The sequence below is a fragment of the Strongylocentrotus purpuratus genome, unplaced genomic scaffold, assembly GCF_000002235.5.
Source record: "Strongylocentrotus purpuratus isolate Spur 01 unplaced genomic scaffold, Spur_5.0 spur5_scaffold_16, whole genome shotgun sequence".
NCBI classification, from domain to species: Eukaryota; Metazoa; Echinodermata; class Echinoidea; order Camarodonta; family Strongylocentrotidae; genus Strongylocentrotus; species Strongylocentrotus purpuratus.
The window spans coordinates 21,412,097-21,437,990 of record NW_022145601.1 but is presented as its reverse complement, the minus strand read 5'-3'; the positions used below and the strand labels follow the sequence as shown (position 1 = coordinate 21,437,990).

General features: G+C 38.6%; 1 protein-coding gene across 1 annotated transcript; it reads right to left on the bottom strand.

The window, feature by feature from the left end:
• Positions 1-3,344: 3,344 nt before the first annotated feature.
• LOC115918708 (uncharacterized protein DDB_G0271670-like) lies at positions 3,345-10,470 on the bottom strand. Its single transcript, XM_030987607.1, has 3 exons — positions 8,837-10,470; positions 7,183-7,416; positions 3,345-3,644 (listed from the first exon to the last, which is right to left on the bottom strand). The coding sequence occupies exons 1-3, from the start codon at positions 9,982-9,984 to the stop codon at positions 3,389-3,391; spliced, it is 1,638 nt and encodes a 545-aa protein (XP_030843467.1). The 5' UTR covers positions 9,985-10,470; the 3' UTR covers positions 3,345-3,388.
• Positions 10,471-25,894: the final 15,424 nt, after the last annotated feature.

Below are 25,894 nucleotides of genomic sequence, written 5' to 3'. Positions count from 1 at the left end.
CAAACCATGAGTTGTACATATTCTTTGATTCGGGGAGAGGTTGGTGAAGAGGGAAAGGTGCCCCATATTTTGTATTGTAACAGGTTTTGTTTTCTACATACGGAGACAAGGATAATATAGTAATATATCACCTATATCAACACGATGAGCAAGACGGCGAATGAGGCGATAGAATGAGTTTAGAGAGGGTGGGGAAGGAGGATCGAGAGAATAGAAGGGGACGAGGTGAGAAGGAGACTGAGTGTGGAAAACAGAATTGGAGGGGTAAAGGAGGGCGGGAGCAGGAGGTAGAAGAGAGAGGTATATAGAGTAGAATAGGGAAGAAGGGAGGAGATGGATTGAGTGAGGAAAAAGAGGATGAAATGGGGAAGAAAATGGAGGAAGGGCTAGAAATGAGTGGGACAATAATAATGATATATGCCCGATATATGATGTTAGGCTGAAAGAGGAGGAAGGCCAAGAAATGGGAGGTGATATAATATACAATGAGGAGACTCTGTGAAAGCAGGGGGAAAAGTGGAATTAATGGGGGGGGGGGGGTGGGGGAGGTTAAAGGGGGAACAAAAAGTAGAGGAAAGCGAGAGGAACGGTGGAGCTGAGAGAGCGAGGTAAGAGAGGGGCAGTGGCGGATCTGGGTGGGGGGGGGGCCCCCTTCGAAAATAAAAATGTAAAAACACGTTAATTTTAACCTACCCCCCCCCCCCCTGCCGCTCAAGGGGGAGGGGGGGGGGATGCAAATTTTAGAGGGCTTCCCCCCAAAAAAATGTGCTCACTACTACCCGCCACCCCCCCCCCCCCAACCCCCCACTGAGCGCATTTTCGGCTGGCGCGATTTTCAAATTTCCGGGAGCAAAAAGAAAAAAAATTGGGCCCCCACCCCTAAGAAATCCTGGATCCGCGCCTTGAGAGGGGAAGCAGGGAGAAAGGGGGATCGAGAGAGGGACCAACATTAATAAGACGCGGAGAAAAGGGAGCGGAGGTGGGGAGAAGGCGAAAGGGGGCATTCTTTTGGATTTAAGAGGGCGGCCGGCCGGGTAATAGGGAATAAGGGCGTATACTCCGTGGAGCGTTTAGGAAATGAGGGAAAATAAGAAGAGCTAGCGCAGGATAGTGAAGGGAAAGAGAGAGGGAGAAAGAGCGTGTGCGGGGTGGAGGGAAGGAAGATTGAGGAGGGGGGGGGCGGGTGGCGGAATAAGCAGGCCGACTGGAGAATGAGTTGATGAAGGTTTGGGAAAAGGGAGTGAAGGAACTAGGGGAAAGGATTGGATAAACTGGGATTAACGGATAAGAGCGAATTAAAGGTAGAAGACGAAAGTTGGAGGAGAATGAGGAAGGAGAGAATGAAAGGGGAGAGAAGAAAGAAGGAGAGAGTGGTAAACAGAGAGCTAGAGAAGGGAAGCGGTAAGGCAAGGGGAGGAGGGGAGGAGGGGAGGGATGAGCAAGCAAACCGGCGGAAGAACGAGTTTAGAGAGGATGGGGGAAAGATGATTGGGTTTACGGCGAAGAGAGGGAAATGGCTGAAGGGGTGCATGGGGGGTGGGGGGGGGGGGGCAGGGGAAAATTAAAGGAGAATGGGGATGAGGGATCGAGAGAATAGAAGGGGACGAGGAAAGAAGGAGAGACACTATAATACTCAGGTGATAAAGAGGAACAGTGCGTTACTGTGGCTACCGTAATCTGGATAACATTTAAGTAAGAGGTAATAGTCTACTCACAAGACGATTTTATGTTAATCGAGGGTCTTTAAATAGGGGTAATATCAATGTATAGCTCTTTTAAAATGTTATACAATCGGCCTATGAACAAATGAAACTCCTAACTTCACTACAACCTTTGTTTTGGTGATCAATTGGTACTCTTTACCGCTAGGTTCTTTTAAAGCTATGATCTTGCTTAATTCGTTGTTTATGCATGCATGAAGCATTGCCCCTACCCCCTAAAAATATTTAAAAAAGTGAATTAAAAAAAGTTATGTCAGTGCCAACAAAATCTAAATCAATAAGTGAACATTAAACAACATGAACAACTTACACAGAGGAGCATGCACGCGTTTTATTTTATATCATTTATATTTTCATTGCCCATGCGATTAAAAATAGGTAAAGTCTGGAGTAAAGAAAACTCATCAGACCAGTGTACTATCAGGGCGCACAAATTACTCAATCCTACAGTTCACTACTGTTCTATAAATCTAACCTAGGTGACAATAGTTCCAGTTCATTACCAGAGCAACTTTGTCACCTGGGTTTCAGATTACATATTCTGCTCTGATATTACTGAGCAACTTTGGGTAATCTGCTTCGATACTTTACTGTAACTGTATTGGTATCGGGTGATAAAGGCAGGTTATTACTCTCACCAGAGTTTTTAAAAACCCTTACTTTTTTGCGAACATAAATCTATCTTGCTTTGGCTTCTATAGCAACAAAAATCATACCACAATAATTGATGAACTCATCACGGTCCACCTATACAGTGCGACCCAGAAAAAAACGAAACCGTAGACGAAGACTTCAATCATGGCTGATTGTCAACTAAAAGGAGTTAAGTCTTTTGTCAATTCTGCTTGTTGCTACGGCAGGAGCCAGTGAAAAACGAATTCGTCTGATAAAATTATGGAAATGCAAAGTGACTTCTTTCAACAACTTGCAGAACTTTGTCATTCCTTGCTCATTTTTCCTGATTGAGGTGTCATATGAAAGGGCAGGAACCCGGTTTTCTAGAAATATGATTTTCTCTTTGAAATTCAGATACCGTCCGCCAAATTACTTTTTGGTTTCCTCTCTTCAAATTCATTTTAATCACTCATGCGTGAAATATGCATCATAATGAGTTGCATCAAATGAAAGAGGAGGATCGCAGCCTTCCAAACATGTGTCATTATTTTATTTATAACAAATGTGACTAAGTTATGATAAAACATCGATAATTCTCGGTTCCATTTTGTCTGGGTCGCACTGTGTATAACTTGTTTTCACGAAGTGACGGTAGTGAGGAAAATCGTAACGCAAAGTGAATGCAATTTTTTTTCACTACCGTCACTTCGTGAAAACAGCGACGGCGTCCTGTAATTGGGTACAGGAACAAGAAATCGCTCGATGAACGCCTTCGCCGAAAGATGGCGCAATCGAAATTACATTACAGCGCGGTGCAGTGATGCTTGGGCGTTGTGGCGTGCGCCTGTAATATAATCCAGCTAGCAATGGAAGTTACAAACTGATTCTGCCGAGGACGCAGGTTCGAAACTGAGCCACGTCTTTCGGATGGTGACGTTAAAGGTCGGTCCACAGACGTAAATAATCATATCTGATTGATACACGACTTTTTTTTTTTTTGGGGGGGGGGGGGGGGGGGAGCCCGCATTTGCTTCTAGTTTCCCCTTGACTATTCAAACCTCGGCGAAACCCAAGATACTCTTGACTTTCCTGTTGGCACTGTGCTGATTGTCATTGCTGTCCATCCACTCGTTGTGGTCGCTGTTGACTGCCTGTCTCACCAGGCGCATGGAGTCGTCCCGTCTTCGATGAACACGAAGTCGACCAGACGAGTCGAGAACCGGCGGGAGGGTGACGGTGTCCGGCAAGAGATTTGTCCTTCCCGAGCTGCCCGAGATGGACGACGATGCCGCTGCTGAAGTGATGAATCTGATTGAGAAAAAAAAAGGGGGAGGGGGGAATCGACGAAAATTGTAAAGCGTAAAATCTAGCAATCAAACAATCAAATTGAAGGTACTGAATGAAATGACTTCCGCAATCACTTTATTTCGAGAAGATTACATAAAAGGCGATTTCATTATATTCACGACATAATTTTTTTATATTTTCTTCATGGAGTCTACATAAAGAATACATTTTATGAAAGGAGAAATGCCATAAAAAAAAATAGTTTTTTTTTTTTTTTCTCCAGAAAATAGGAGGGGGGTAGCGGTGGTATATATTTTTTTCTCAAAAACTTTCAATTATGTGGAAATCTAACAAATACCGGTACATTTAAGCATACAATGGCTTTTGATCAGTTTTTTTCAAATCCTTCCCCCCGCTTATTTCGAGAAGAAGGCAATATTATGATATTCATGATTATTGTCATAAAACATTTTTTTTTACATGAAGTCTACATAATTATACAGTATCTTTTTTAAAGTTAGGCCGAGAGGGGAGAATGGATTGTCTGCACAAAAGGAGGGAGGGGAGTGGCGTTGAAGTTGAGAATTGTTTAAGACTTTGTAAACACGAGACGTCATGATGAGAAAAGCTATTATACCAATCAGAAAAGCAACGTGACGTCGCTTATTGAACATGTTGAATGCCCAGGGAGAATAATATAAAAACACAAAGGCGAATATAAAAATACATCAGATGAAATTGATTTATATTTATCATACAAACAACGACATTGTAATATAAAATGGAAACTGCAAACCACTATGACGTATATGGTCCTCTCTATACACCACGCATCGTTACTTGACGTTTCAATACGTGACAATGTAAAGTCCCTTCTCAATAGCGTGGATGAACAAAAGCGGAGCTGAAAAGGAATATCTGATTGTCCTTTTTTGGGAACCATTAGCCTATAATAGCCTAAGATATTATATAGAAATTGATTTGTGGTTCTTGTGCATTTGTTGTGCTGATATTTTTGCCCCCAGACGGAGCCGCTTCCCAAAGATGTACACATAAATTAATTACTCATAATCTGGTAATCTCTCATTTTCACTTAATGTGTTTTTATATTTTTCATAGAAATAAGGTTAGGAGGTGGTTAGGATGGAGCTCTGATGTTTTATTTTCCCCATTATATTTTTTCCGTTGAAATTTTGATATGACGTTAAATTTCAAGTATACCATATATGGTTCATAATAATAAATATGAAATGATGAATAACACGTGGCGTAGTTCGCGAGGGGTGGGAAAGGGGGCGGGTGCCTGCCCCTATACGACGGAATTTACCATGTATATATAAGAGAGAGAGAGAGAGAGAGAGAGAGAGAGAGAGAGAGAGAGAGAGGATGTTCAGCGTTTTTACCCTTCCAAGATTTTGAGAACAATATTTTGTCAGGAAAAAAAACACTTTGAATTTGGCAGCAGGAAAGATTGACTTGTATTCTGCCCACGGTGGAGATAACCAGAGGGACCCAGAGGATTTTCTTTTTATTCAGTCATTTCATAAATCTATTTCCATTTACTTATTTATATATATTTTGCTAGTTAGTAAGGCCTTACAGCATCTGTAATTCAGCCAATTTTTCACAGTCAGAAATTTAAGATAGATGTGAAAGAGATGTGAAAGTCATGAATCGGCGTATTTATTTGTTTTTGACGTGTTTCAATCCTTTATTTTTGAAGTAGGCTTATAGAACATGAACTACCAACTAGGATATAAAATACCACATGCCGTAGGTATTATGGGATTTGTCGAGGTTGACAACGGGTAGCCTAAGGCTAAGGCTAAACTAATGATGAAAATCATATCACTGGTGAGATATCATGGCGAGACATATCACCATAATGCCTCAACATGACATGCAACAGGTCTACATAACAACTGCAAAGGGTAACGCTCTGCGTGTCCTTTCCAATTTCGGAGGATTTATATGGGATACGACCTTTGACATCAAGTTCGCCATGTTAAAAGAATATCACCGTGGTTTTGCAAGATCGAGCGGTTCTACTAAAACATGATAAACATGAATATTGGGCGGGAGGGGGGGGGGGGGGGTGTTTAGGGGACTTGGGGAGAGGGCTTGGGGGTCTTGCGTTGTCATTTTTTTTTTACATGTGCCTCTTGATTTCTTTTAAGGAGGAGTCTCGAAAAATAACGCAAATGTTGATTTGAAATTAAGAATGAAAAAAAAACACACTGGAATATCCATGTTGATACAGCCAGGGGCAGACGCCTTGCGTTGGTCCAGCAATTGAGGAGGCATCGGGATCATTCTGAGATGGGGAGGGGGTGACGAGGAGGGGAGGGGGTACCGGTCTACTCCAGTGGATGATGAATCAATAAGGCCACAGATTAGGGAAGGGTTTGGGAGAGGTTCCTTGCAGCATTCACTTTTATCCCTCCCAACTCCCTTTCTATTTTCTGCCTCCCCCTTTAATTTCATTTCATTTTAAAGCCAGAAAAGGGAGGGGGTGCCCCGTACTTTCCTTTCCGAGCCGCCCATCGGTGCACTGCACTAATGACTATAATGTTAATTCTAGCGTGGGTCACTTTTACACGCATAAATCAACATAATTTTATTGAAACTGTAGCCTACTGCATAACTTGGAAAACAAAGTTGATTTCTTGAAAGCCTTTGCAATTGTGTTGTTTTGAGTAGGCCGAATAATTTGCCATTCGTAATCTTATAATGAGAACCGATTTCTGAAGACGGGCATTCATAAACAAAAAACGTGAAACTTGATGAAGTTTTAGGCTAATCCTAGCTACCTTTAAATCTATAGAGGCCGCCCCACCCCTCCCTCCTAAAAACACAGAGGTACACTCGCACCCCTAGTCCCTACATAGATATCGCTGTCAAATGACGCATTGCACATGGAGTCACAAACAGGAACATTATATGCGAACAGGTGTTCACATGGTCTAATGTTTCGAAAGGAATGGAACCAGCAAGACCCACTGTATGAGACCATTGTTATTTTATTACTATGAACTATATATAGAGAGACTTCAAAATAAGGAGACGGAAGGAATAAATGAAGAGGGAAAGTTGATGACGAACCGAAAACTAAAAAGGGTATAAGTGAGAGCATTTGCTAAAATGAAAAGGAAGATGGTGGAAGGTGGCAGATGGAAACCATAGCCGAGAGTGAGTTGATGTAGAGACGAAAGTGGAGAGCGAGGGAGAGAAAAGGAGAGAGAGAGAGAAAGAGAGAGAGAGAGAACAAACAACTCGACTTGATGCCCCGATACTAGGTGAAGCCTTTTTGCCCGAAAATCGCCTTACTATTAAAAAACTATCGGGGGATGGGAGGGGGAACGGACGGGACTTGTAGCATATTCTCTCCTCTCCATCTAGTAGCCTATTCTACTATTTTGTATTTGACTCCATATCTAACATATGTAATACCAGTGCATCTATGAGGATCTTGGGTACAGTCTTGTATCAACTACGTTCTCATCCTGTAAATTCTTAAACATTTCAACTGAACCTCTGAGCTAGTTTATAGTATACTTACTGAGTGATCTTGTTAGCCGTCTTGAGGCTGATGGGTGACAGATGATGGTGTCCTCTGCTCGTTGGTTTATTAGGTGGGTCGGTCGTCTCCAGTTTCGTACGCACTGTCGGCGTCGGAGAAGACTCAGATGTACTCGACGATGATGTCGAGGTGGAAGTGGAAAAGACATGCGCAGAAGAGGGACGTTTGGTAGAAGGAGCAGCTCTGGGAGAGAGACTGGACGTTTTCGGTGACCTATCAAAAACATGAAATCATGAAATAACGTTTTTCATTTAAAGAGAAACTATGTCCAGTCGAGCTATAATCTTCCGGGCGGCTTTGTTTGATGTTAAATGATAAAGAGGGGTCTGAGACTAAAATACAAATAATTTTAATCTATTTGCTCAGGTTTGTTGTCATAACGACATTTAAATAAGATCCACGAAGCTGAAACAAATGGAGTTGACAAAGGTAGGAATATGCAATAATATGTAATATATTAGAAACAAACTTTATCCGTCAAAATGCATATGATTAACCATTGTATTTGTATGACCTTTACGCTTCAAAATGGAAATTCAATATTGAAGACCACTTTCTCCTGTATGCTATGTAGTACTTATATAATATTGGATGGCTTTGAGTGTGATACAAGAACATATTGCTCAAGCTATGACAATATTGAACGAGTCGGAGACGAGTTCAATATTATTATAGCGAGAGCAATTTATTCTTGTATCACACGAAAACAAAGCCATATCATATTATTATTATTTACTATATCATAATCAGGCTGACTGGCGAAATAATGTAGAATACCGAATGCGCTACAAACTTCAATATCCCCTTTTACATGCTTTATGTTCTTATATTCAATAAATAAATTATTAATTAACTGAGGTATGATAATGAACAGTTGATCATTTATAATCGTGCTGTGATTGTATGTAAACAGGGCATGTTCGCTTAAGCTCTCTGCTTCGGCACGTAACCACAAGTTCAATGTTTAAATTTTAAAATCTGATTAGATTTCGATATCTCATAACACATGTCTGGAACAAGGCTCCAAAACGGGGTCAAAGTCTACTTTCGAGGGCCTAAAAAGTCATGAATGGTATTTGTTAATGATATGGGTGCTTTTTTCAACAAAGATAATCTGTGTTGGGGGGCAAACAAATTCATCAATGATGTTTGTAAATGATATCGGTTATCAAACACTTAACACTTAAAACATGGTCTGAATCTATTCTGTAATTGTTGTTAATTTATTAATATTATAGTCCCTTGTATCCAATGGCGATGACTATACAAATGTTATTCCAAATATTTTAATTGGCTGTGAAAATTATATATCCAAAGTATTTTGGAAATTCAAGATTGGAACAAAAACGAAAACCGAGTGATATATATTTATTTTACAAAATAATGCCAATTGTTGATAATTTGGATCTTCCCCAAAAATATTTACAAAATGCACAGACATTGAAAAGAGACAAGATACCTAATGTCTTTGCACATATATGATTTTTTTTGCTGATTCTTTGAACATTTGAAAGCAGTTTGACTTAAATATGCGCAACGTTGCAATAATTTATCAAATGAGAAAAAAAATAAAGAGGAGGAGGAGGAGGAGGAGAACGAGGCGGTGGAGGAGAAACACCAGAATGACTCCTACCCTTGTTGTTCGCCATCTTTAAATGATGCCTGTAGGTCTTGCAGACTCGATCGCGGTCTCACTTTCGGAGGCATCGACAACACCGCAGGGACACTCCCTTTCCTCATCATCATAGGGGACGATAGAAATGGAGAATGATTTATATGATGACGGGAAGGAGTTGCAGTGCTAAGAGCTGGGAGAGATCCCTCTGTCGATCTCCACTTCCTAAGCGGGCCACCAAGAGGAGAGACGTCCACGCTCAACATCACGCCTGGCTTCGACCTCCGAGCCGACTTCGGGACGGTCCTTTCGTTTTTCTTGATGACAGTTTTATGTGGATCTTTTGACGATGTTTGATTGAGGGCACGTTCGGATAAGCTTAGCTGTGTTTTAGCAAGTTGAAGTCGTAAAATTGTACTTTTTCTCGTTTCCTCGAGGAAAGAGTCTGGCGCGCTACTACTCAGTTTATTTTCGTCACCCTGTGATCCAAATATATCATCGTCGTCGTTTGAAACGTTGAACTCGATGTCCAGTGAGTAGCTTGCATTCTTCTCTTCGATATGACTGATCTTGATGGATGGTGGTGATCGTAGGGGATGGCTGGCTCTCGGGGACGGCGTCGCGTTCCCTTTCGACCGTGTCGATTCTTCGTCATCGATGGATGACTGTGAACTCCGACTCGGTCTTCTTTTAAGATCGAGCATTGCTTGCTGAAAGAAAGACGACGATGCCGGCAGAGGTTGTGGGTTTTCGGCTTCATGATCAGCTTCGTCGTCGATTGAGTCAATACCGAAATTGGGTTCATCGTGAAAGATAGATGCGGGAAACGTTTTATGACGAACAATCGGCACGGCAACCTTTGTCGGTTCGACCACACTCACCGTATGTCGACGAGGTCGAGTGCCATGCTCATTCGGACTGCCATACGGTGATCGAACCTGATGGAAATTTGGGGTGGACGGTCGAGGGGAACGTGGGGGATGAGGTCCGCTGTTATTCTCTGACGCATCCAAGGAAGAAATTTTCGCAAGGGGTGATGACGGCGACCTGCCTGTTGGCTTGGATGGCTCGAGAAATAGTCTGGAATCCGATGATGGTTTGGGAATGTTAACAGCTACAGTTAGCTTTCTCCCTGGTCGAGGACTTTTAGGAGTTCCCGAAGCCATGATGTCAGTGAGTATGATACTCAGACTTAATGAACACTTCAGCTCGTTACAGACTAGACAGATTTACACAGATCGAGTGATAATTGCACATCTTAGTAAACGTTTTCTTGATGATTATGGTGAAGTACGCTTGATCTGGTTTCGCGCCAGAATGAAACTTGACCCAGAAATATAACTCTCGCAGTCTCTGGTGGAGATCTAGAAGAAGTTCCTTGTACTTTGGAAGTAGTTATTACTAGTACTCCATGTTGATGTTTCCTACTGAAAGCCAAGGCATGAGATATATCCATACATCATCATCATCGACCGATCACAACCATTTACAAGGACAAGCGTTAACAGCGTAACGTTTTGGTTTTGCTCCGAACTATATAATGGTCCCATTGATTATGTACCGCGATCGATGCACCAATTGTAATGGAATGGGTTCGGTGAAGCATGAGCGTCTAATATTAGTACATGTATAAAAAATGATTTCATCGAGGAGGGCAGCTTTGTGTATGTCTACGCGTGACCTCGCTTGGTAACGGGGTCAACCACGACCCTTTTCACATTGCACCATCCATTTTTGAGAACGGTAACGATCGCTCACTGAATTCCGTTTGAGCCCTTTATAGAAAGCATGAGACAGAATAGTGATGTAGCTATTGTGAGAAATATTGTCTGTTCGTAAAAAAAAAATCGTGTTAGATCGAATATATTTGCTTTTCTCTTCGGAGGGCGGCTTTGTGTATGTCGACGAAAAATGAAAAAGAAGGGGGGGGGGGGGGGGAAAACAAGGAATATTAGGGAAATTGATGAATAAATTAAGTGATCGGATTGTAATGATGCGTGCGAAGATGCAGCCTTTAGTTTATTTCACTCAATCGGGACTCTATTAACATTGTCGCCCCCATCTTTTGAGAATGTTGATCAATGATGGTCGCACACTGAATTCTGTTTGAACCATTTATAGAAAGCATGAGACAGATTAGTGATGTAGCTATTGTGAGGAATATTGTCTGTTCGTAATGTTATTTAAAGGAAATTTTCATGACGCACTGTTTCGTTGAAGAATCATAACAATATTATAATCGATTGGTTCTCTGTACTTTTTGAATTTAGAGTTTCCTATGTAAATGCACATTAAGGCACCATGCATCCAAATATAATTCATTTTTACAAATGAAACGCTGTTTATTTGAGGTATCATAAGAATACTATTGTGTCCCGTTTGCTATAGAGTTTTCTGTGCAAAATGCAAATGAGGCTCAGTAGGCTACACATGTTACACCTAAAATTGTTATTTTCACGAAGTGACGGTAGTGAAAGAAAAATGCATTCACTTTGCGTGACGATTTTCCTCACTACCGTCACTTCGTGAAAACAAGGACGTATTGTGAAAAGAGAGGACCGTCTCTTTGGTTTGCGAACCCAGTTATCAAATTCTGCTTATGGTTATACTGATAAACTATCATAATAAACATTTTAACAAATATGAATCATAATGCATAATCATAATGCATGATAGTTGACCTCAAATATTATGGTAGTCTCCAACAATGTTGTTGTTTATTTTTGTTACTGAAATCAAAACCGTCTTCACTTTCTTCAATAAACTTGTCAGTAATTTATATATATATATATATAACTTTGTTTTGTTCTGCGCTTTTTTTGGTCCTGATCTAATGAATAAGTCAGTGGACATCTGATCAGGTGGTGGGATGATCCCTGTTACTGCGGCACTATACCGTCTTTTGCCACACTCGACCCAGGTGAACCGTGCATGGTAGGAAGAAATTTCATGGCCGCCGAGTTGAACTTGAAGTGGTACCATAGAGATATCTCTATGAGTGGTACTTAGTACTAATTCCTGGTGATGCTCGGGCCAAAGATGGCGCAATAATGTGCGCCATAGAGATCCCATATTGTGTACATAAATAATGCGTAACTGTTTTCGCGGGGAATACCCACGTAAATGCACTTGATCGGTGAATACAATTTTTGTTTTTGAAGTGGGCTGCAAGAGATCGCCATTTTTATTTGTGCTCACTTAAAAGGGCAAATCAACTAGACAATAGCGCATTTTTACTGATATCAACTGACCCACTGCATGTGTGCGAAAATAGTATTCTTTTTACAACAATTAACGCAGCAGGTTACGGAAATATCCGTAGGATCCGCATAGCATACATGATATTTAGGCAGGTGATTGACGAGGACATTGTACATATAGAACATGTACTATATTAAACTCCGGTCGTGTCATATGTTGTTTTGATTATTGTGCTCCGTTGCTTCGATCTGATACTGTCGTAGAAGAGAACGAATTGCCACTTACTGATTAAAGGTAGGGTTTTACTCCAGTAGGTGTATTCATGTTATATTCTATAGTATATACCGACAAAAAAGTATGATGCTATAATTTATGCTCAAATATAATGTTTTAAACGGGGTTTGGAGGGGGTGTTCAAAATAGAGCCAGCGCACACCCGTCGATCTGCACTGGAATAGTTCAAACACAGGCTCTTATTTTACACTTTTCCCTTATTCATTAAGCCTTGAGCAGAGCCTAACTCTGTCAGTTTCTGGAATGATTAAATTTAGCGGAAATAGATTCTACAATTTACACGTCTTCTTCTTTAAATGTCTAATTCATTTTAAGAAGTAACAGGTACGTTCCAAGAAACAAAGTTTAGCACGGTGATTAGAAATTAAGAAAGGAAATATTGACAAATGTAGTACTTTGGTGATTGATTTATTTTTTGTTCGCCAAGCTTCCAACATATACCAATATGCAAGAATAACAGATCAAAATTAAGTTAGCTTGAACAGGATAACGCACAAAAGCTCGAGAACTTATTTCCAGTGCGGTCCTCGACAGACATGTACAAAATGAATAAGTTAAACATAGTAATATTTACAGACAGATAAGACAAATTAACTTATTAAAGATAATAATGATAACGATTATTATTATTATTATGATAATGCTTTGATTGTTGTTGCTTTTTTCCAAACATGGATGTGAATTGAAAATATCAACATGCATTACACTGTACGTTTCTACATCCTCAAGACAGGAACCCATCATGACAATTAATCTGTTTAAAATTGCATTTTAGTCTCTCTTTTATGAAAATTGATCATCATGTATATTATCTGTACTGCATTACATGTTGTCATATTACTAAAGACAAAAATGGAAATTCTGTGATTATATGATTTTTCAATGAGAAATCATGAAGTGAAGGTATCATTTTAGAGCATAATTTTAAACAGTGTACTCTTTTTGATACTCACTGTAAATAGTCTATAATGTCTTGAGATTCAAATGAACTAAATACGGTACGTCTGTTGGCCAATGAACGGACTCCGCGACCGAAATTTGTTACGACTTTGTGTTTTTATGTCAGATTTTGTTTTAGGATCATTACCATACAATCAAATTTATATTCCTCGCCAATATGTTTTTTTTTTTTTGGTATTGTTCAAGGGTCCTCTCCTCGAGGAGGCCAAGATGACCCGTAAACTTAAAGACGGCCAAAAGGAAGAAAGTGAGAAGCCTGTCGAGTCAGTAGATGGTGATGAAACGGTAAATAATGATGACGACGACGAAGATGATGATGATGATGATGATGGTGAACGATAATGATGATGATGATGGTGTTGCTACAAATTTCATTCTTCTAAATTACTTCTACTACTAATACAACAACTCCTACTATTACTACTACTACCACTTCTACTACCTATACTACTGATATTACTACTACTATTATTTCTATACTACTACTACGACTTCTAATACTAATACAGCTACTCCTACTGACACTACTACTACTACTACTACTATTACTACTACTACTACTACTATTACTACTCCTACTGACACTACTACTACTACTATTACTACTACTACTACTACTACTACTACTACTCCTACTGACACTACTACTACTACTATTATTACTACTACTACTACTACTACTACTCCTACTGACACTACTACTACTACTATTACTACTACTACTACTACTACTACTACTACTACTACTACTACTACTACTCCTACTACTACTACTACTACTACTCCTACTGACACTACTACTACTACTATTACTACTACTACTACTACTCCTACTGACACTACTACTACTACTATTACTTCTACTACTACTACTACTACTCCTACTGACACTACTACTACTACTATTACTACTACTACTACTACTACTCCTACTGACACTACTACTACTACTATTACTACTACTATTACTATTACTACTACTACTACTAGTGACACTGTTACTACTACTACTACTACTACTATTTCTACTACTACTACTACTTCTACTACTACTATTATTAGTTCTAATGATGATGATAGTAATAATGATATAAGTATAATACACTAACAGTAGTGGTAATGGTGGTAGGAGAAGTACTTTGTCGTAGTAGTAGTAGTAGTAGTTGTAATCATTGTGATAATAATAACATTTAATTTATGTTGCGTATGATGATGATGTATACCATGTATACCGTGCATTTGTTAAAACTATTAATTCTATGAGCTGATCGCCATAGTATTATATACAGATGGGGGGGGGGGGATGCTCAATGGGGCTTTAAAATTGATTTCACAGTGTTTTTGGTCGTGGTTAAAGACTAGTCATATTCAATTGATTATTTTTCCTTTTTCTTATTTGTTTTTGCTTTTTGCGTGTGTGTGTGTATGTGATTGTTGTTGTTTTCTTTCTTTTTTATGCTAGGAATATGGCTTTGGTTTTACGGAAGAGTTGAGTGCCAACTTATCTGATACGAAGAAATTGACTATCAACGTGCAAGCAGCTGATAGGATGAAATATGAAGGTAATACTGACAATAATAATTCATAATAATAATTTTGTTTATCCGGGAAGCACATATTTTCTTTACACAACTGTTAAGCCACTTCAGTGGTCTAACATTGAGAAATATAACATATTATATTCAAAGAAGCTGATTATTAAGAAGGCGGATTAGATATGGTATTGCTTTGCCTCACTATTTATAAAGTCCAAAAATAGGACAGAATAAATACTGAGATTCGAATTCACAACTCCAAGATTGCATTACGCTATCCTTAACGATTGAGCAAACGATGGGTAGATGAAAGCTTGGTTTGCATGATTATTATAACACTATCACTAACCTTAACGGTTACTATGAGCGTATGCGCAGGTTTAGAATACAGTCTAGGCTCTTCACGGGTGGTTTCATTCGATTTTTGCGAAAATGGCTGAACAGTTGTGTAAAAAAAACTTTATCCGGGAGCCCCAATCATGCAGCATCGATGTTGTTCTCCTTATGGCCCCGCAATCATTATTACGCTGATTGCCATGTTCCCATTTGCACCTAGTCAGTGGAGAGTGGCAAATGTAGATACATTAGAGCCGAGCTGGGATTCGAATCCTCAATCCTTGGATTGAGAGTCAAGTGAATGAACCACTATACCACGAAACTTTCATTTCGATGATCAGTTCATGGATATCCACATTATCCAATCATATTTGGATACGGGGCGGGGAATGTCATGAACTCTCGCTCGCAAAAAAAGAACTTTTCAGAAAAGTATAGTTAATGAAATGAGTGAGTACTTTAACTTTAGATACATATTGTTCTTTGTGTGTGTGCGCGTGTATAGTATATATATATATATATGTATATATATATACACACACACACACACACGCACACATAACAACACGCTAACACGGCGCAGATCCTCGGCTTTTAATCAGCGGGGACCTGAGGTAATTCCTGTAGCATATATAACATCAGAACGACAATAAAAACATTTGATTACTTTTTTTGACCGAGACTGCATGGTGTTTTTGATGCATCACTACTCATATATAAACATTTTGTTTGACAAACCAAAACTCTCATTCCCTCATTATATAACTGATAGATGGTATGGTAAGGTTTTTTTATTTTTCAAATAAAAATATAAAAACAATATATGAAAAGTTGAAAAGTACATTTAAATCAAGAATATAATGAAAAGCTGGATAGCCCACTCAGCTTCTTTAACATGACAAAACTGTTCTTCCTTGGGGTCCAAATAAATAAAGGAAAAGTGAATGTCGTAGTCGTAAAATTAAGGACATCTATAGAAAACACATTAAAGGCAAATAAATTAAGAAACAATATCATAATTTATTTAGATCTTACAACAATTCCCGAGGAACAGGAACTCCAGTACCATCCTGAACTGGCAGAGGAGCCACAATACCACCCGCCAATAACATCATGGGCGTGGGATGCAGACCATGATACAACCATTCTTGATCTCCAACAATCGAACTTACCCTTGACAGAAGTGTTGTCATTTGTAGCTCGATCCTGTCCAAAATTACGTATTCTAAGACTACATGCAAACGTTCCAGTGTCCATTTCTGAGGAATCAGTCCTTGAGAGCGACTCCTCAACGTCCGTCGATGAGAGGGATAAGAAGTATTCGCCTGAAATTGAAATATACATTCGATGTCGTCAGACGACTGACCTCCCATTTAGAGCTCTGCTGGCGATGGTTTCCTCCATCTTTCCCAAAATATCTGATCTGACGTTGGATGGAGATGACCAAACCAAGCTTGATATCTTGGGGTACATGCAACCGCTTCCCAGTAGCTTCCTCCCAAAACTTCGTAAGTTTTGTTTAAAACAATTTATGGGATCTCTTTGCCTGCTAACCTTTTCGAAATTTATCGTAGAACAACTTTCACATCTCCCGTTTCTTCGAATATCGCAGTGCAAGGTAGATGTTCAAATGGAAAGTAAGATGGAATTCTCTGAATCTGCTCTGTCTCACCTGGAAATCATTCCAGTCAATGTAATACCTTTTGCATGTCTAAACGAACTGGTATTCAAGGCTTTTAAAAGCATAACAAATTTCATCTTCCAGCATAATATAACAGCTGAACACCAAATCTACCTAGACTGGACCAAGACAGGGCAAATGCCCACTGAAAAGCTTTATCTGAAGCAGTCAACACCCTTGAAAGCTTTCAAAGACCTCCTGGGAATCGTGAAGAAGTTTCCTAGGATAAGTAAACTCGAGACAGATGAGTGTGGTTCTTTAGAAAGAACAGAAATACTCGAAATAGTGAGATCATGTACACAACTACAATACTTCTCTTCTGTTGCAAGAGGTGTAAGCCGTATTCTCGCCATTTCTGATCAGTTCATGCGGAAACCTACCTCTAAACCTATCAGCAAATCATTTGGCAGGCTAGGAGGGGAGCTAAGACTTGAGACACACGACATTACGCTTTGTGTGCCAGAAGGGGCCATACAGGAAGAGGGGAAAATTGAAATTGGTCTCCAGGCGTTAACCAATCCTCCATCCACACACTTCCAAGAGGACGAGATGGTCTGCAGCTTCGGATTCCAGTGCACTATTCAGAATTCACCAGGTTTCAGGTTCGCAGTACCCGTCAGAGTGACCCTTCCGCATTCTGCCATCCTTGATGATCCTTCTGAAGTCGGGACGGGGATCTACAATGGTGAGCTGTGGCATGATACAGGTAAGAACATCATTTTTCTAGCTCATGTGCTACCATGCATAACTGATTGATTGATTTTTATTCGACAAGCTTCCAACATACAACAATATACAATAATAACAGATAAAAAAAAGTCAGCTTGAACAGGATAACCCACGAAAGCTCGAGAGCTTATTTCCAGTGGGGTCCCTTACAGACATGTATAAAATTAATAAGTTAAAATAGTAATATTTACAGACAGATAAGAAAATTAAAAGAACTACTTATTAAAGATAATAATAATAACAACATTAAACTGATGATAGAAATGATATTAAGTACAAGAAGAAAAAGAAGAAGGAGAAGAAGAAAAAGAGGAGAAGGAAGAAGAGGAAAATAATGATGAATTTGTAGAATTTCTATAACGTACAAAAACATAAGTATATACAACATGAAAAAGTATGAACCGACAGAAGAACAAAAATTTCAATCATATAACATGTCATTCACTTCTCTTCTCTGACTGTCAAGTATTAGGTATTCCTTTAATTTCCTCTTAAAATGATCATAGTTTCCTATTTCTTTTACACCATTGGGAAGGGAATTCCAATGTTTTATGGCATTGTAATAAAACGAATTTCCAATACTACCTACTCTTTCAGGTAAGTTAAAGTTGAATCGTCTATTTCTTGTATTATAATCATGTACGTCAGTAACAAGATCGAAGTTGGATCGAATATAATGATTCGACCTAGTATGATATATTTTATGCACATGATGCAATACGAGTTGTTTTGATCTTTGGTCGACTTCAAGAAAACCAGCTTTAGAAAGTTCGCTGTAGCCAACATGAGTTCTTGGACCAGAACAGTTGATAAATCTCACCATTTTGTTCTGTATAATCTTCAACTTCTTTTGATCTGACTTGTTTATGTTACTATACCATGCAGGGTTAGCATAGTCAAATAAACATTGAATAAGAGCAAAACAGAGTGTACGTCTTGCTTTTAAATCCATACAACTTTGATATCTGTACACAAATTTCAGACGAGAATTTGCTTTTTTTACAACTAATTCTACTAAAGATGAAAATGAAATTGCGCTAGCCAACTCAATGCCTAAATACTTCACAGACTCTTTTCTCTTGATTGCTTGATTATTGTGTGTCACTTTGAATTCAAATGACTTTTTAGAACTACTTTTAGAACAAAATAAAATGCTTTCTGTTTTTCCCAAGTGTAAAGAAAGCTTATTATCAGTCATCCAATCGACACACGTAGACAGCTGTTCACTGAGCTTTTCCTCAATATATTTAGGATCAGGATTTGAATAGAGTAGTACGCTGTCATCTGCGTACAATAATAGTTTGAAGTCTTTTATACAAATACACATATCATTTATATAACTTGAAAATAGAATTGGGCCTAAAATGCTTCCCTGAGGAACACCGCAAGTTATAGGCATTAGTTTGGAACGAATATCATGAATGGCCACTACTTGGTGCCGATTAGATAAGTAGGATCTAAACCAATCTAAACTTTGTATTTTGTATTTTGTATTTATTTTCCAATCATATTAAAAAGACAAATGACATATGACATAAAACGAAATGAAACATAACAGAATTAAAAAAAATAAATTACATGTGTATATAGATTGCTTAAAAATGATTGGCTGGATTGCCCTATCAAAACCCATTAGTTGTAACTTCTTCAATAAGACGCAATGATTAACTGTATCAAAAGCTTTTTGCAGATCAAGGAGCACCATACCAACAAAGCGCCCTTGGGAAGTTTCTCTCCTCAAATAATCAGTCAAATGAATTAGACATGTTTCAGTCGAATAATCATGTCGAAAACCAGATTGAAATTCATAAATTATATCATTTTCTTTGAAGTATCTTTCAATTTGAACACAGACCGATTTTTCTAGAATCTTTGATGCTACGCTTAAAACACTAATAGGTCTATAGTTGCTAACATCAGTTTTATCTGTCTTTTTATAAAGTGGAGTCACTTTTGCTATTTTCATATCCTCTGGAAAAGTACTCGTCAAGATAGATAGGTTCATTAAGTAACTTAGAGGCTTAAATAAAACCTTCGCACCATCTTTTAGAAATTTAGCTGGAATCAAGTCTAACCCAGTACTTTTTGATACATTCAACTTACGTAACTCTTTGAAAACAAATTGTTCACTGATTGGTAATAACTCGAAGCTGTTTTCACGTACACCTTTTCTTTCGTAAAAGTCACGAATACAATCATTGTCTGCGCTGAAAAAGTCTTTGGAAGGGGGGAGTTTGTTTACTAATTTGGCAGCCACATTTGTGAAATGAGAATTGAATTCATCAGCGATGGCCATCTTATCATGACATAATTCCCCATCAATTTTAATGACAGATTCTTGTTCTTTTCGCTTCTTATTTTTCAATCCTAAGCTTTTTAGATTCTGCCAAAGTTTTTTCGAATCTTGTTTATTTTCTTCTATCTTGTTTTGTAAGTAAACGAGTTTAGCCTTTTTCACCTCTCTTTGGACCATATTTCTTAATACTCTGTATCTTTTATAGAGCTTCTCATCTTTTGCTCTTTTCCTCCATTTTTGTATACTATATTTCTCTCTTGAATTAGGGAAAGAATATCTTTAGTCACCCAAGTTTATGATCTTTGTTTTATTCTTATCCGTTTCAGTGGCGCTATCATATTCAAATTTGAGATAAAAACATGTTGAAATATTGACCATGCCTCATTTACATCTGTACAGTCAGTTATTCGTGACCAATCAACAACAGATAGTTGAAGATTGAAAGACTCTTCTGTATATTTGTTCATGGATCTGATATCATTAGTCCTGTGATGACCTATAGCCAGTCTAACATTTTTCCGTGTACAGAAAGTAAAATAATGGTCGCTAATACCTAGATCAATGACACCACTTTGACTTATTTTATTTTCTTTGGTACAACCAACATGATCCAATAGAGAAGAAAATGTAGGTGTAACGCGTGTTGCCTCTTTAATGAGTTGACTAAACCCATGAAGACTCAACAAGTCAATATATTTTTTAGCCAGTGGCGATTTGCGAAGAAGACAAATATTCATGTCTCCTAAAAGAATTATTTCGTCATCCTTCTTTAATGTATCAAGAATATTGGACAATTTCTCGATAAACAAATTGTTTTTCGGAGGTCGATACAGAACGCCAGCAACAATTGGTTTTGATCTTGGTATAAGCAAATTTATCCACAGGGATTCCGTATCTCCAGGGGAGTGTTTCACAAAGATCCTAAGTAGAACTTAACACTAAGTTGGACTTAAAAAGTATGGACAGCCATTGGAGCCTTAAAATGAAATATATTCAAGAGCAAAAATTGGAGTATTTTAGACTTTTCAACAATTCCACATCAAGAACATGAAATCTCCCATGATAATAGAAAATATGAATGATTTGAATCAACATTTTATGCCTTCTAAAAAAAAAATTACAAAATGTTTTCAAGGATGCTAATGGCTTCCCATAAATTTTAAGTCCAACTTAGAGATAAGTTCAACTTAGGATCTTTGTGAAACACCCCCCAGTACTTATAGCATCCATAATATTAAATGCAATATCATTTTTGATATAGAAACATACACCACCTCCAGAGCCAGAGGATCGATCATGGCGTATGATTTTATATCCGTCTATTTCAATTTCTTCATCATTTATGGAATTGTTTAACCATGTTTCAGTGAAAGCAATAATAGACAGCCTTTTTCTTTTAAAAAGAATTCTAAGTTCCGATATCTTGTTTAGAATAGACCTCACATTAAGGTGTAAAAAATGAAGACCTTTAATTTTAAACTTTTCTTCAAATTCTTGAAAAAGAGAAGTGTTTTCATCTTTGAGGTTTGGCTGAATTATTCTTGCTATCGCTTGCTTTTCAGGTGTAACGCGCGTTACCTTAAAATAGTTTTCTTTTAGTCTATCCTCGTTTTGGCTTTCTTTCTCTAAACAATCGTCAGTAAATATTGATTCACAAAAAGATGGCAGACAACATGTTAAACAATTCCACTTCTCATCAGGGCATTCATAATATAACCTGTGGTACTCTGAAAAACTGATAGCTTGACAATTAGTGTGAAACCATTTTTTACAATAAGAACACAGAAGGCCGTGTTGATTACATTTGACTGGCTTATCACAGTTCCCACAAGGGAACTTATATTTTCGACCGTCAACTATAATTTTCGGATCATCACTAGATTTTGTCAAACTTTCACTTAATTCAATACCCTTCTTACAAATTGAAGATAATTCGCCCAGTCTTTCATGTCCACCTTGGATGGTCTGAAGGCTGGTTTCAGTCGTGACCTCTGTTTGACTGCACTGAAATCCAAAGATCTCCCAGAAACAGCTTCGGCGTAGGACTTTACGGGGCTGCTTTTTTCCTCATCAGAATGAAGACTCTGGTTTTCTCGGTAGATGGCTTGATGCCGCCTTGCTCCAGGTTCACTGCCTGTAACTTGATCGGACGACCGTTGAGTCCAGCCATGGCCTCGTGTTGTCGATTGGTCAGCACTGTTGATGAGGTGTTTCAGGTTGCCTGCCAAGATTCGTTGACCGGCTCTGTTGAGGTGAACGCCATCACGCCCGAGATGCTGCTCGCTGATATCATTGTTGATGATGAGGCCCCATCTGTTCTCGCTGGCTGCCAACTCCATCAGATAGTTGATCTCATCAACCCGCTTCTTGTCCGCTTCACTCTCCCCTCTACGATGGATGATCGTAGAGACTGAGACGTTAAACCCCTCGGCAGCAACAGACTTGCCGAGGTCTGTGATTTGGTGGCAAACTTCACCCGCACCCTCAGAGATGTTGTTGGTGCCAGCGTGGATGATCAGTTCTCCCCCTGGCTTGAGAAACTCGCAAGGTGAAGAGGTGAAGATGTCTCTCACTTTTGCACCGGGAAAAGAGACGCACTTCACGTTCTTGCTGCGGGAGAGATGTCTTCCGTCAATGTGTTTAATCATGGAATCACCGACCACAATTACATCTCGTTTGTTGCGGATCACACTATGTCGGTGGCGGTATCCCTCTATCTGCTCATGGTATGGTGGTGAAGTAGAAGTAATACTAGTAGGTGTTGACAAAGATCGGCCTGAGCTGTCATCAGTTGCGTCGCTGTCAACAGTTGCGTCGCTGTCATCAGTTGCGTCATCAGAGAGAACTTCAGGATGGGTGATGTTGGTTTTGGAGAACAACTTCAGGTGCTTGGCCTTGTATTCATGAACTTGATCTTTCATTGGCATTGATACACTCTTGGCACTGTTGTCTGATTTCGTGTTATCGGATAATATTTCAAACCGGTTATGCGTAGCAATTGTCGGGAAATATTTGGTGGTAGGCCTAGATACTTGTTGTTGTGCCTTCAGATTCCCTTGCTCCTTCTCCTTCTCCTTATCTGTCTCCTTCTCCTTCTCCCTTGCACTACATCCTGACTTATGGATCCTGCTGAGTATCGTCGTAGAAGTAGAAGTAGAAGTATGCTGTTCGAATAGATTGTTGAACTTCTTCTCGATAGTATCGAGCCTACTATTCAAGCCTTTCATTTCACTCAGTACATTATGCAGTAGTTGTCGGCAGTCTGCGTCATCATTGAAGACATCATCAGGCTTTTCATGTTTATCTTCATCTACATCACCAGCGGCATTCGTGTTCCTTATTTCGTCTAGGCCTACTGCATTTTCTAGTCTTTCAAGAAGGATCGCCTTTACTCCGTTTGTATGCATACCTCTTTTCTGTAACTCAGCACGTAGTTGCTTCACGCGGAGTCCACGTAACACCCAAGGCACACCAACGAGACTGACACTAAATAAAAAATAGACAAAACAAAATACAAAACAAACAAGGCTAACTACATGTCCATTACTTTGAATGGCTAAGATTAATTGGTCTAGTTGAAGTCAGTTTTATGCCGCCATATAAATCATTATTCAGTATTCATATGCAAGGACATATCAGTTGCATATGTAGATTTTCCCTTTTGTTTAACCCAAAATGCAGGAGCGGTTTTTGAAAGATTTTGGAGGGAGTGGGGGGGGGGGGGTGAGCCGTACAAACCCCATAGAAACGCTACTACCAAAATGAATGTTTGCTTTTCTGTCAAATGATCAAGGATTTCATTTGTTTTATATTATCTTGATGATGATTTTTTTAAATGCTTGACACTTCCATGTACTTACCAGGAGATGTGCAGATCAGTACCATCACTTACGTCCCGCCGTCAGAAAATAGACTTCCAAGGTGTGAGGTGGATGAAAAGGAGATAACCATCTTCATTGACCACTTTTCATTTGGATGGCCAGTCCTGAAGATTCGCAATCCCTTTGTGAAAGGCAAGCGGTTGGGATGCTTGTCCTTCGTGCCAAAAGGGATGCCCCCGACGAAGAAACCGATCCTAAGGGTGCATCTCTTTGACAACGTTAAAGGCAATGTCAAGGTATATCTTCATTTATTCCTTCAAATCATTCTTATTCCGTTCAGGACTAGAATTCTTTAAAGATAAGCTTGAGTTCTAAATACTCACAAAATCCAACAAAACTTACACTGGATGTTCAAGATTTTGGTAGAAATAGGGGCTGAGTAATGAGCATAGTGATAAGGAAATCAAGGTAAGTAGGCCCGACACCACGTGCTTGAGTGACACAGATCCAATAGATGTCAATATATCAGAGCTCAAGATTAGCTTTAAGTGCTAAATATTGATCACATCTTGATCTTTATATTGGCAACATTAATATTTATCTTTTATTGCTTCATTGTTCTAATAACAATAATGGCGCTAACATTAATAGACAAGGGTAAATTTAATTGTTAACAACTTTTCATATTTTTATCTGGTTTAGCTCGAACTTTCATTGATCTGTTTTTCTCTCATTTCTCTTTTTTTTCATCTGCTCTAATTTACACCAAACTAAATATCAAGGTGGACTTCTCCTTTAAAGATAGTATCACTATGCCCCCTAGAAACGTGTTATAAAGCAAGATACTGCATGTTTTCTTTGATGTTATTTACAAAACCGTTGACATTGTTCATTTATTTTAAAGGAGATTACTGAGGATGAATCTGATTGCGACTTCCGAAAGGCTCATCCTAAGATTGAACTCAAGGCGAGAGCCAACCTAGATGTCACTTACGGTATGGATGGAAGCAACGACCATGACAACAAGCCTGAGCAGACTCCGGTATGGGTCTAATTATATCATTTCACACCATAGCAGTTCGAAGTTTTCTTAAAGTCTAAATAAATAAAGAAAATGAATAAATTAGTATTCCTGATCAAATTGGTATCAAGTATTCTTATTTACCAATCATATACAATGTTAATAGAAAAAAGATAAATTCAACAGAAAATTGTCAAATTGTACACAAATAGATATGGTCATTATAAATCTCACACCACGTTCCCATTTTAGAGACTTAATGATTATTTACAATTAAATAGTTTTTATTCATAACAAGCCCAATATATTGCATTAAGATCGAATTAAGATCTTCTCTGATAGGTATTCTTCCTTCTCATTTAAAATGTGTGCAAATACATTCAGTATCGAAAGATATTACAAAAAAGTTTCTAAAAGAAAATTATGCTTACCAACTGTCTAAAATAATAGGCCTGTAAATTTCCAAATAAAAACATGAAACTAAACCAAACATTCCTCAGTGATTCTTTTTTGTTTGATTGCCTGCTTGTTTATTTATTCCTTTTCTTTGCTGATAAGGGTAAAACACAATAAAATAAATTCTGCACCTAGACCTACCCTCAAAGTTCAACAACAAGGCATTCCCTATGTTTTTGACTTGTCTACCTTTTTTTTGCAAGAAGAAGGTATGAGTAGGCACTAACCTAATACATCGATCCTTTCCTAATGTCCCTGCATCAGACAAGGAAAGAAATAGCCACAGTTAAGTGTATTGCAGTGTATTGTAATACATTGATAGCTTTGCTATGAACTTTTTAAAGATATAGGTGTCATAGTATAGCGGTTCAGTCACTTGACTCTTAATCCTAGGGTTGAGGATTCAAGCCCTAGCCTAGTGCTAGCGTCATTTGGAAAGACATTAATCCGCATCTGCCACTCTCCACCCAGGTGTCAATGGGTAGCTAGCAATTGCTGCATGGGGTAGTGATTACAGGCCTTCAATCTTGAATAAAGAACAGCTTCCCTGTGTAAACTACTAGTATATGATTGATATTATCAACATCATTATCTCCATCATTATTATTATCATTAACATTATTTATTATCAGTATTAATATTATTATCACCATTACTTTTACAATTATAATGAAATAATTTGCTCCTTTTGAACAGAAGACAACATTTCTGTTCAGTCGCATCAGGAAATCCATCCAAAATAAAGT